The 12698-nt window shown below is 38.8% G+C and overlaps 1 protein-coding gene across 3 annotated transcripts in view; it reads left to right on the forward strand.

Moving 5' to 3' along the window:
• Positions 1-12698, forward strand: part of PRKCE (protein kinase C epsilon) — a 300022-nt gene that overhangs the window by 246143 nt on the left and 41181 nt on the right. For all 3 annotated transcript variants that reach the window (XM_013171109.3, XM_013171108.3, XM_013171112.3), the window contains exon 11: positions 502-656. In XM_013171109.3, coding sequence (XP_013026563.1) covers positions 502-656 — 155 coding nt within the window. The remainder of the gene's footprint in view (positions 1-501; positions 657-12698) is intronic.

The following is a 12698-nucleotide window of genomic DNA, read 5'->3' on the forward strand; positions in this document are numbered from 1 at the left end:
CTGGTTTCTATAGCTTAACCATTCTATTTCATTTTTGCATAATTTGGGAAAGATACTTTAGAGACAAAGTAGCTGATAGGAGAAGTAATAAGGAACCTGAAATTTCCCCAGCAGCTCTTCATCAGTTGACAGAAATGACTCTCTCTTTATTATTATGGCTGAATTTAAAAAGAAGCAGCAGCATATAAGGGTCTCCGTTTTTATGTAAAATTGCTTATAATTCCATATCTATATGTTTATGCATGGAGAGGTGTGTGTGTGTGTATTGCTTATAACTACATTTGGATTCTGTTCCCCTTTTCTCATTTCCCTTTGAGACGTTTGTCACATTTTCTTTAGGTTTGGGGGTTTTTGGTTGTCAGCTTTTCCTTTTTCAGAATTGCAGTGTCTGTTTCTTTCATTTCTTGACGCAAATGGTGCAGTCGCCTGAAGTGTAGCTTCAAGCAGTCCTTTGTGTGACTAAAAGAAATTAGCTAAATAGCACTGTTTAATTAATTTCAGGACCGCCTCTTTTTCGTCATGGAATATGTAAATGGAGGAGACCTAATGTTTCAAATCCAGCGCTCACGCAAATTTGACGAACCTCGATCCCGCTTTTATGCAGCAGAGGTCACATCAGCACTCATGTTTCTTCACCAACATGGCGTCATCTACAGGTACTTTTTTGATCAAAAATAAAGTATTCCTGAGGCTTGGGGCTGGTTTTGGCTGTAATCCTCTGTCTCTTAGCAACCAGATTTAGATTAGTTGTTTGTTCCAATTTGCTTACATAGAACTTTTTTGGCTGTTTATCATGGAGAATGTTAACATTTGAATAGCCTCTGCAGCAGTCGCCAGCTGTGTGTGCCAGTTTTGTATTATAGTACAAATAAAGCGTTTTTGAAAAAGCTTGGCACATTGTGACCCAGAAGTGACCTTTCTGCAGATCAGCGCAATCTCTTCACTTTCCTCTCTGTGCCATAGATTTCCTCTCATTTTCTACCTCCCTGCCACTTCCTGAGTTTGTTTGTCCTAGTTGTCTCCACTCTGATACAATCGGGATAGTAGTTTGCAGTGCTGTACTTATGCCCCTTCCTTCTGACTGTTTGGGTGAAGTCTTAGTCACCAGCAGGAAGTGGCTCTTTGCAGACAATTTTGATTTGCTTGCCAGTTACCCACATCTATTTGAGCCCCCACCCCTGCAAATCTCAAATCTTGAACACACATGCACAAACACAAAAACGTGCATATTGTTGCCGTGTTATGAAGAATGAATGCGCTTAGGGATAGGCATTTATTATTTGAAATAAGGAATCACTTTGAAAACTTTCACCCTGATGTCAGTGCCTTTAGTAAGTCCTTTATCTTGACATTTTGCCCTTCTGTTTTATTTTGTTTGCTTTTAGCAACCTGTCATTGCTTGCGATAAATTCAGGCTTTCACAAGCAGAGTGGTTTATAGGTTTTGCGATAGAGGTCTGTCCTGTCTACTACATAAATTCTCAGTTCTAACTGTTTTTGTATTCTTACCCTTTTCCAGATTATCAGTTTTGATTTGAGGTAGGACAGACAGTCTTGGATCTCATCAAGATGAGGGTGTTGAATATGTCACATCCCTAGATTCATTTTAAGGCTGCTCTCAAGAGGATTAGAAATTGAAAGAAGTGAATTTTAAATGTTTAGTAACCAGGACTGAGCAGCAACTTCCATCAGAGGCCATTGGCTTTCCCACCAACTGGGATGAAACTTCCCAGAAAATGGATCTTTCCAGAGACATCACAAACAGCAGGAGATTGCATCTTCTGAGGAAAATAGGTATCACTATCAAAACAGTCTCAGTCAAAAATCCAGTTTTCTTTAGAAAACTTTTTGCTAGCTCTTCTTTGCCATCTGTTATTAACACTACTATGATGTTTGCATATTGGGTTGGAATTTCTCTTTCACCACTTTGCCTAGGTTTATTTAAAGTGCTGAAGAGCCAACGCATTTCTTTCTTTTGCTGCCCATAGCACATTTCCTACTCCATCTCTGCATTTATTTTCAAAGCTATATATTTGTACATTAGGAATGTGGCAATTTCAAAGTTATGTAAGTATCCATTACAAGGGAACAGACAAATTTGATGCTTTAAAAAGCGAAGGATTTTGATGATTTGTTTCCATACAAAGACTTGAGTTTATTTCCTCTTCCCGAAAGCTGGAATTTAGACTCTTTGTAAACAGCACTCAGTTTAGTGATTTCTCTGAAGCAGCAAGAAAGAAAATCCAAATTGGTAAAATTACCTTCCAACTTCTTTATATGAAACTACATTCATTTTCCTTCTTTCCTCCCCTCCCTTCCCTCCTCCTGTCCTTTAACACACATCCCCATTTCTCATTCTCTTTTCTCTCTCCAATTCCCCTTGTCTTCTGTGTAGCTTCTGCTGTGTTGGCTCCTAGCTGCATTGAATCACTTTGTGTGCATATGTTCTTCTTATGGCTTTTTATCATAGTCAAAATATTTCAATCCCAAGAGAAATGTCATTATGATGTAACAATGCTTTGTAATTTAAACTTTGCAAGATGCTCTCAACTTCTGATTCAGAGCCTATGCTGACATGTCTTTGGCATGCTACAGTAAAACACTAACATTGTAAGTGGCATGTTGTATTAGGTGTATTGTCAGAAGAGGCAAAAGAAGAGGAATAGCATGGGTTGTAGGACAAAAGTAGTAACTAAAAAAACACTAACAGGAAGAACATTAGGAATACACCTTGTTGTATTCTGCTTTGATACAGGCTTTTAGATGTGGACATAATTAAGTCCATAAGGATAGGTCATTTTCTCAGCTGGGAGATTCGAGGAGCTTCAACAATACATAAAATCTATAATCCATTTACTCCATAAAATGCAAGTAGAAGGAAGAAGCTAGAGATTATCTGAAAAAAAAATAATCGTATAAAAATGTCATAATTCATTCATAGTGTGCCAGGCCCTAGGAGAATGTATCTGTTGATATAAGTATGTTTCAGAATAGTTGTCCTGCACAGAACAGTTTCAGAATGATTATTCAGAACCCAATTATCTCATTTATTACAATATTAATTATGCATTGGGATCAAGTCATTCCTTCACATCTCCAAAGCTCTTATTAGCTGCCAAGCAAGGAGAGGAAAGGAAAAAATGACATAGAGAGAGAGAGAGAGAGAGAGACTATGCTTTTGAATAACTACTAGTCATAACTACCTAACCTGCCTTCAGATATTTTAATAAAGAATACTTGTCTTCTGTGTAATTATATCTCTAGAAAAAACATTGTGGTATGAAATTAATGGTTATTCTCCAAAGTGGGAAATGGTGCTTGTGTGGGCAATACTTCAAGGAAAGAGGGGAATATATAAATAAACTGTTTGATGGAAATGCAGGTTTCAAAATAGCTGCTATAGCTTCTGATCTTTTTTCAGCCATGTATGTGGAAGTATTTGTTTGGAACTAAACACAGTTATATTTTTGGAAGTAAATAACTAGCTTTAGCTTTGCTTTGGCTTGTTGGCTAGATTTTTAGAAAGTGCTATGATGATAGAGAATGATCATCTTTTTTAATAACTAGTTTATCCTCATTTCCCCTGAAGTTCAAAGAGAACGCTAGCTCCCTGTTTGGCAATAGAAATTATTCTGTAAGTTCACATCTTAGCAACTGGCACAGCTGTTCTCAGACTTATCCAATTATCTGTGTGCTCACTGGAGTTATGTGCCTTCCTTTTGTTTATGGAGTTTTTATTGGAAATAAAAATGAAGCTCATAATTTTTATAAAGATTCTGTTGTTCCTAAATTCATCCTGTATGATAGACAAACTTTAGGATAATTTTCAGTGTGGCCTTTTTGAGGGTATAATGTTACTCTCGTTGTGTCAAAAACACTTTAGCAACTTAAGGAAAATATCTGCATTATCCTGCCACCTTCCCTCTCATCTGGCATGCAACTATTCAGGCACATGTCAAGTTGGGGCCTGATAATACAAGTAGAGTCAATCAGAAACTACAGAAATTTCAATAGCTGTTTCTGGCAGTTGTTGCTGTTCATGTTATGCAATTGCACCACTTTGAAAAAACGTATCCAAGCTTCATGTATTAAGGGCTAGGCTGCGAATCTCATTTTGCTTGTGAGCTGGACTGGACTTCGAACTCGGTTTTGAAAGGCTGCGGACTATGTTCACTGTTGCCTGTCTCTGGAGTATGGTGTCATCATCAGCTTCATGTATCTTCTCATATGGGGAAGATGCACCAAACTGGGTGTTAAGAAACAGTGAGTTCCATACTTCCTCTTCTACTGTCTCTATACTGCGTCGCTGTGCACTTTCCACAGACATGTAAATGTTACATGTTCTCATTTAACCTACATGAGCTGGGCCGAGTACAGGAATTCCCAAGTGGGTATGTCTGGCTCTCACTGTAGTTCAAGTGAGGTGACAAGTGACCCTTTCTGGCCTGAAATACATTAAAGAACTGATGTCTCCCCAGGCTAGGACATCAATATGAGAATGGGGTGCCACCTCATGAACACGCAAACCAGTGTCCCTTGTTAATATTTGATTTACGGAATAACAGTGTGAGCTACAAATCCTGTTTCAGTGAAGATGTGAGGGGCCAGCAGTTGCATGTCGTGGTGGTCTTTAGCATGTTTCAAGACTATTCGAATAATTAAATAGGATGTTCTCTCTAAAACACTGAAGAAGGAAACTGATTGTACACAATTTCCATTTACCTGAGAGGATGAAAAATAGTGTCACCTGCTTTGGGTTAATTCATCCTTTTCGGTTTTGAATGTAAGGTCTGTGAGAAGACTTTGCCTTCAAATTGTACAGCACCTGGTCACAGCGGAGCCCTTATTCATAACTTTGGGTTATCATGTTGCTCAGTAATATGAAGTACCAACCCAACCTGTAACTTGCTGCAGCTTTCTGAGGCTCTGTGCACTCTGTAATTAGTATGTCGGTTGTCATGAAGGCTATATTAACACTGAATTGAGGAGAATGTGAATATAAGTATGCTGATGCCAATCCTTGAATACCTCCAGGCGTTTTTCTTACACAAATACCCCAAAAACTTGTTTGAACACTAACTGAATTTTTCCTTGGATGATCAGTTTTCCTGGCATTCCCATTTATCAAGGCAATGCGCACCAGTGTTTTAGCAAGAAGAACCATCTAAAATTGAAAGCACTTTTATTAGTGTGTTTTTACCTGAAATAAGAATATTTAGAAAGTCTGACTTCAGTGGTGGTTATATGATTCAGTGCAACCTTGGCAGAGTAATGAGGAGTTATATTTACACTGATGAAAATGCTGCATGGTCAGTGGTTAACACGTTAAAAGTCATCATTCTCCCAAGTTACCTCACCATGTTATTTCTGAATGGTAGTAACCAAATAAAATTCCTCTCCCCCACTTTTTTTTGGCAGTTTAAAACACAAAACTCAAACTCGGAGGCACTTAGGCAGTGTGTTGGTTTAAGTGTGTTTGTAACTATGTAAAGATTATCTTATTGCTAATCTAAACAATCAAAATTTAAATTGCTGCTTGAGCTATGGCTCATGAAGGAGGGCAAGAAACACCACGTACCTCATATAGCACATTCAGACCTGAGCCCAGGAATATCCCGAGCTCTACCCTTTTCCCTCATAAACTGCCCGTTACAGGAGTCTGCTACAGAGAAGTCACAGTTTGCTTCTGGCTCCAGTGAGCAACAACCTATTTCCATCACCCTCAGTAAAGGCAGGAAGCAAGGCATGAATTGTGCGGCTGTGTGTGTGTGTGGCTGAGTCCCAGTGCACCCCGAGGACAGTTGCCAAAGCCGTGCCACCGGACCAGAGCTCCCAGCAGGATTTGCACCCCGGGTACTTGCGTGCTCTGCTCTGCACAGTCTAGTTTCCCAAACCGGGTGTGAGCTGTGATGGGATTTTATTCGGTGGCCTCCTGCCCTTTTTGCACATTTTCTTGCTGTGTCTAGGCAGGCCAGCGGTCGTGAAAGGCATAAATAAGCAGGATGTCTTCCCGCAGGAAAAGGCAGTGGGCTGGGGTGGAGAGGAGCCGGGCCGAGGGAGATGTGAAGCAGGAAGAAGGGTTGGTTCCCAGGCTTCTGGCATTCGGACCGAGGGAGTCCACCCTGCCATCTGCCTAGCTTCTGCATTGTGCTAAAGGCTGCTGTCGTATAGGAGCGCCTTTGACAGGGTTTCCAGCTGTGGAAGGATGAGTAAAGACTGTGGGAATAGGATATGAACCCCGTGGTCTTGCCAGCAGTAAAATGCTTTCTAAATTTCTCCTGGTTTTGGAACATAAGAAAGTCCTTAGTTGGCTCTCGCGTAGGAGTTGGGTATGCAGAGGCACAGTGCTGGGCAGTTAATGTTTAGAAGGACAGAGCAGCAACATTGACCTCATCTGGGGAAACACAAGGTACTTCCAGGGGGAGTTCCCAGTAGCAAGGTCAGCATTGTTTTTTCGCTTCTTGTTTATTTGGTGCAAGATTTTCTTGTTTAATGACCGTTTGTATAGGGCTGTATTGTGTAAATAAAGCTATGACCTTTACCTTCTGATAACAGTATAGGAGTGAGTTAATGTTAAATGAGAGAGGGCAGGGAGTGGGAATCTGCCAGGGTTAATGCCAAGTTTACATTCCTGTGCGGGCAGCCATGTTCCGGTACGCTCAGTAGAAAGGGTGACAGCACTCCTGAGCAGATAATAGCAGCAAAATGCTATAGAGCATATTTATATTTATTTCTGCATGAAAGTCAGTGATTTTAGATGATTGATGTCCACGCTTTTATTTTTATAACAGGAAAAAATGTGTTATCTTTCTGCATTGATAAGATTTTAACTGAGAGAAGACTGTACAAAATAAAAATTCACAGGAGTTACAGCACATGTAAAATTGAAACTAACTGACATAAGGCAATCCCTGCAGCTTTCCTAAAACGCTGAGGCATTGCTTTGTTTCTACAGAAGTGTGTACACCAGTTCCAAACAAAGTCATGTTCTTCAAACAATTTTCTAACAGAAGAAAAATAATGTTTTTTGTTTCTCATTGCATTAAAACTCTGAAGGTCCCTCCTAAATGTGATTCTGTCAAAAGACAAAAGTTAGGACTGGATTTTGCTGTGCCCTTCAGTCAAGTCTGTCTTCATGCAATGGAAAATATTTCTATAACCCAGTTCCAGTGGTGTTGAAACTATGTCATGTTGAGGGTGAGGCTTTGCCTTTTTGCATGCTATTGAATGCATCTGCCAAAGTCTCACAGTAATACAGAACCTTGCTACTTTTGGCTCAAGGTTGGCATTTATTCTCTTTGCCCCCTTTTTCCCCTGCTTTAAGCTCCCTCCTTTTTGTAAAAAGCCTTATCACTTAGACACTGCTCCAGCAAACATTTCTGCCTGCAGATCACTGTCCTCATAGGCTGATTTCGATTTGGTGAGATTATTCACACATACATAGTGCACAGCTTCCTGGATGGCTTGGGACCCTTCATCTGAATTTTCAGATTGCAAATGTGCTTATTTTAAAATAAGCTCATTATTATTAAAATCCATATGTTATTTTGATTACCTCTGCAAAAGGATATGGAAAATGAAAATTTAGCCAATCCGAAAGGTAAAGTAACTGATTTATCATTTGAGACTTTTGAAAACTTAAAAAATGCCCATTTAGCTGACAACTTGTACTCTTACGTAAGAAATAAGAAATAATAATGCTCGCCAGGAGATTAACTAAAATGTCCTAATAAGCTAAAACAGCAAAAATGCAGCCAGTAAGAAACCCAGCATTTTGGGGAATACTTCAAAGTCTTTGCTGCTACAAGAATAAACAGTACTGGGATTACATCAGAAGGACCTTGGACAGACTAGGTGCAGTCTAACCAGGGGAATCAGAAAGTGGAACAAAATGGGTCAGGTGGTCATGATTGTGCTGAAAATGACCTGAAAGGCAAAGAGTGACAAATGGTAAAGATGGTAAAGAGTCACTTAGCGTATCTTGTATCAAAACTGATGCCTGCCCTGTCCTTTGCTGCCAGTGTTTCCGAACAGGCAGCTGCCCAGAGCAGCAGACAGTGGCAAAGGTGCATTGTCTTCAGTGATAGAAAGAGATCCTGCTGCTGTCAGAGTTTCAGGTGAGCATCGCTACCTGGGCTGCACTGGCTCAGTAGGGATTGTCGATCGCCTGGGTGTATCTGCACTGGTACATGCAGGGACAGATGGTGCCAGGCATAGTCACTCTCCTGCCACTGCCGAACTGAATTTTACTCACCTTCACTGGCTTTTCTCTTTCTTTTTCGGAGTTTTGATCTCATCCTGTTTATAGTAAACGTAATGGTTAATAACATTTTTTGAATGAAAGCATAACACAGTTATTTTTCATGTAGATTTTACTTTACATTACAGAGAAGGCCTTTAGAAGAAGGGAAAATAAAGTGTAGTGTAGCAAAACAAAGGTAAAGATTAACAACAGACCTCACGACCCTGGTAACTGAAAAATAAGCGGACTGCTTATGTTGGTGGTATAATGTTTTGGAGTTAAAAAACAAATTGGTAATATTCAGTGTGTGAGGAGAAGCCCAGACATCACTTCTCCTTCCAGTATAGTCAACAGACATACTGCTTCTTGCCTTCTTTACAGTAGTCAGTCTTGTAAAATAGCAGAGAGAGAAAATATAGAGAGGAGGCCAGCAATAATGCCAATGCTTACATAGGTGTACCTTCTCCTCCAGGCTTTCATTTACTCCTGATGACGTATGGCACTGTCAGAAAATATAGTTCTTCAAAATACATTAAATGTAAATAGCACATGCAGTTATGTATGCTTTTTAATGTTGATTTGAGAGTGGAAGTTGTAAAAATATCCTTCGTGAGGTATTCCAGTATTAGGGCATGCGATTGCCCCTCAGAGAGGAGGAAAAGATGGGATGGATTCAACAGCAGATAGCCAATAGAGCAGCTAGTGTGGATGCACCTTGGCATGAAACTGAATAGCAATGAAGCAATACCCTAAAAAAAAAAAAAAAAAAAAAAAAAAAAAAAAAAAAGGAAACAAAGAAAGCTAGGTGACTAATAACCTGAATTGAGATGTCACATGGTCAAAAATTGGAATATTAAGGATACAATTAAGTAGTAACAAGTAAACACTATAGCACTTCAGCAGGTATTTACTTGATTTATTATAGGGTTTCCAAGGGAGACTCTACGGTCTACTAGCAGCCATTTAAAAAAATGCCTAAATATATTCTAACAAACACAAATAATGAGTCAGATGGAATTGCTATGGTCAATTAAGTGGGTAATGGATATTTAAAAGCTTCCAAACATCAATAAATCTGAAACAGCTCTAAAGGAGTACTTGTAGAACGAAAATAATATGCACTTAAGAAACTGCTTGAGTACATATTTGCCTAAAGTTAACCACCAGTAAGAGGACAGCAAGTGTTTATGGTACTGTATACTGAGGGCATAAAAAGGCATACCAAATGTGTGCCAGTTCATTTGTTGATAATTTGTAATAAATCCAAAGGGGACAACGCAGTTTATTATGCTACATAAATATTATCAAGAGGACCTGACTCTCATTTATATGAAAATCTTTAAACACCTGATGGAATAAAAGAATCCTGCAGTTGTGAAGTGGGGTAGCAGACAGCAGCTCAGCAGTGTAGCCCTTGGTACAAAGCTGAAGGCTGTCCTTTGTCAGCTGCCACAAGATCGTACTATGTGGTACACTTTCACGTGCAGTAGGACAAAAGTTTTGGTTTTCTGTCGATGATCCAAGACAAAAAGGATTTAGCTAAGATCTTCAAAACACCTGTAGATTGGGTAGAAGTTGTTCTGTGCATGAACAGAATGGTTTGAAGAAATTTTGAAACAGCATCCTGGAAATTCTCTATGTAGTGACAACAAGAACAGCAACAAAATATTAACTGATATTAGTTAGCTAGAACTTACAAATCCATAAATCAGTGACAAATCTGGTATAAGTGGTTACCGCTACTGCCTCCTCTCCTCTGGCTCAGCTGTGGGTGCTCTTAGGCCAAGATAACATTGTTGTAAACACAATCTGAGAGATTTAAGCTAAATTCCCCAAAACCTTCCATAAAAAATGTATTTTATTTTTTACGCATCTTATTTAACAGATCCATTTTTAAAAAGTCAAACACAGTTATGTTCACCTACATACAGCAGTGGTAGCATGGGAGTATAAAAGTAAGTGGAAGGGATGATGCTTGGAGAAGAGTGCGTAGTAACGGGCTGAATTGTGTCACCGTTGTTGGAGTACCTCATCTAACCACATTTGAAGTTAGAATCTGGGTCGATAACTATACCATAGTGCCCTTTAATATTTCATTTGCTTTACTATCAAGTCTTAACACAATGCTTCAAATTGCCCAGAGAAACTCTAAACTAATTTCCACATTTGCTTCACAGTTGGCCAATGTTGAGTTTAATTCATCACGTGTATGTCTTTGGGGTATGGCACAACTTCTGCAACTTCCCTCCCATTTTGTCTTAAAATGTGTTTTATCTTTCTCAGAGATTCGTTTGCTTGTGCATTTTTACTTGGAATTCAGAATGTGATAGTAATAAAAATATGTGATGAATGTTGTTATGGATCAAAATGGATGTACAGAGGCTTCTATCTAGTATATAAAAGACTGTTTCTTTAAAACTCAAGATTCTCATTTACAGTAAAAGCTTTTTATGACACCAGAAGAGCAATGCAACTTTACATTGGAATTAAATTGTACTCAGTGTGCTCAGTTTAAGGCTGTCAGAAGGATGCAAAAAGACTTTATTGAACATTATAATTTAATGAAACTTTATGTTACATAGTTTGTAGGCTGTGTAATTAGGTTTCTTTCTAGTCTTGGCCCATGTAAATATCTGGGAGTTTTATAGGATAATTTCTGGTCTTGTCAGAGTACTGAGTCTGGTTAGCAGGTCTCAGAAGCATTATTGTATTGGTGAGGCACACAGAAGTTTTGAAGATAGTTCCTCAGGCTCAAATTCAGCTTTTTTTAATGTGAAGAAATTGTCTAAGAATAGCTTGCTTTGGTGAATAATTTACATGATAGTCCTTCTGAAGTCAGTATTTACATGCAATGATTACTCAGTAAGTACCAAATGTTAGGGAATAAAATCGTGTTTCAGTCTCAATATTATATTTAGAATTACTTCTCTCTATTTTCATTTGGACTGCTGCGTAACCTGTCTGTCTGTAGCCTCTGTCTTTACAACTGAAGGCAAATTGGTGTAGCACTCTTTGCTAACCTTGACATTGGTAAAAGTGAATAACCTCTAAATTTCCTAAGTGATGACGTTATTTTTCATGTGAGTAACCCACATGACTCATCTTTCCATAGCATTCATATTAATTAAAAGTAGTGGGGTGTTTTGTATGAGTAGATTTTTAGTGCTGATATTATACCGTTGGCACTACAGCCAAAGAAGTCCTCCAAGAGTGTCTTCCGGAGGAGATGGGGGGATCTACAGGTGCTGCATTTGAAATAATACTGGAGCTGAAGCTTCCTGCACAGATTCCCTAGGAGTGTTTGCACAGCTTTCTCTCAGAGGTCAGGTGGGGGAAGTAGTTTGATTTTGCTACACAATTGTAGTTTGAAAAGTGTATCTTATAAAATAGAGCTGCTCTGCATTATGATATGCAACCCTTTTTATTTATAGATCAAAGCAAAGTTTAGAGTTGGAACCATCAGTGCAAATCACAAGCTTCTGTGACCTTTGTCTGGAAGCAGCATTAGGGCTTATTGTATGTATAGATCAACTTAGAAGGGCAAGTAACTGCCATCTTTTCAGACACCTTCTTAATACTTTACAGGCAAATAATAAAGATTCTTTTCAGTTTTGCCAGAATCTCTCTACTGCACTAATCTTGTATCAAACATACTAGATAATTAACTACACAGAATTTTGAAAGACAAGTACATCTGCATAACAGAACCCTTTTAGACGATTAAAAATAAAATAGATTTAACTCACTGTTTTTACAAGAATTTCTGTAGAAATCTGTTAAACTTCTGTTGTCTGCTGCTGGTTTGATCCTTGATAAATGCAGCAGGATTAGGAAAGGTTTTAAATTAAGAGCCTACATACCCTTCCCAAGTTCAGACCACGTGGTTGTGTAAAAAGATGTTTAGGCATGTGAACTATGCTACTGAAATCAGAATAGAAGCAGAAATTATTAAAATCTTTCCTCTAGTGATTCCATATAAGTAAACATTTTGTTGGAAGCAACATTCTTGCTGAGTTACATCATTTCATTTATGCTATATAACTTATTTAGTCCATTCTGCGTAATCCTACATGCACTACACTGTGGAAAGGCTTTCCATAAAAAGACCCAAGAGGCTGAACTGAGACCAAAGTGAGGCTGGAAAAAAGCAGCGTCTGTACAAAAGTTCACTGAAGAGGGTTTTTTTTTTCTGACTAGGAAAGCATTCTTCTCCATGGAAACATGATATGGAGCTTTAACAGGAGTCTGCTTACTGCTAGGAGCTGTGTTTGTTCCACCCTAAGGGCACCCTTGGGAGCACAGGGAAGAGAATTCTGATAAATTTGTTTCTTTTATAAAAAGAAAAACACTATATGTAAAATCCTTCAGCAACCCTTTTCCTTTATGCTTTTGATGCACCATAAAGTTGCGAAGGGCCTTGGCTAGTACAGAAATGGAGCTGTGATGTCGGCTCATGC

Source organism: Anser cygnoides, chromosome 3 (assembly GCF_040182565.1).
Source record: "Anser cygnoides isolate HZ-2024a breed goose chromosome 3, Taihu_goose_T2T_genome, whole genome shotgun sequence".
NCBI classification, from domain to species: domain Eukaryota; kingdom Metazoa; phylum Chordata; class Aves; order Anseriformes; family Anatidae; genus Anser; species Anser cygnoides.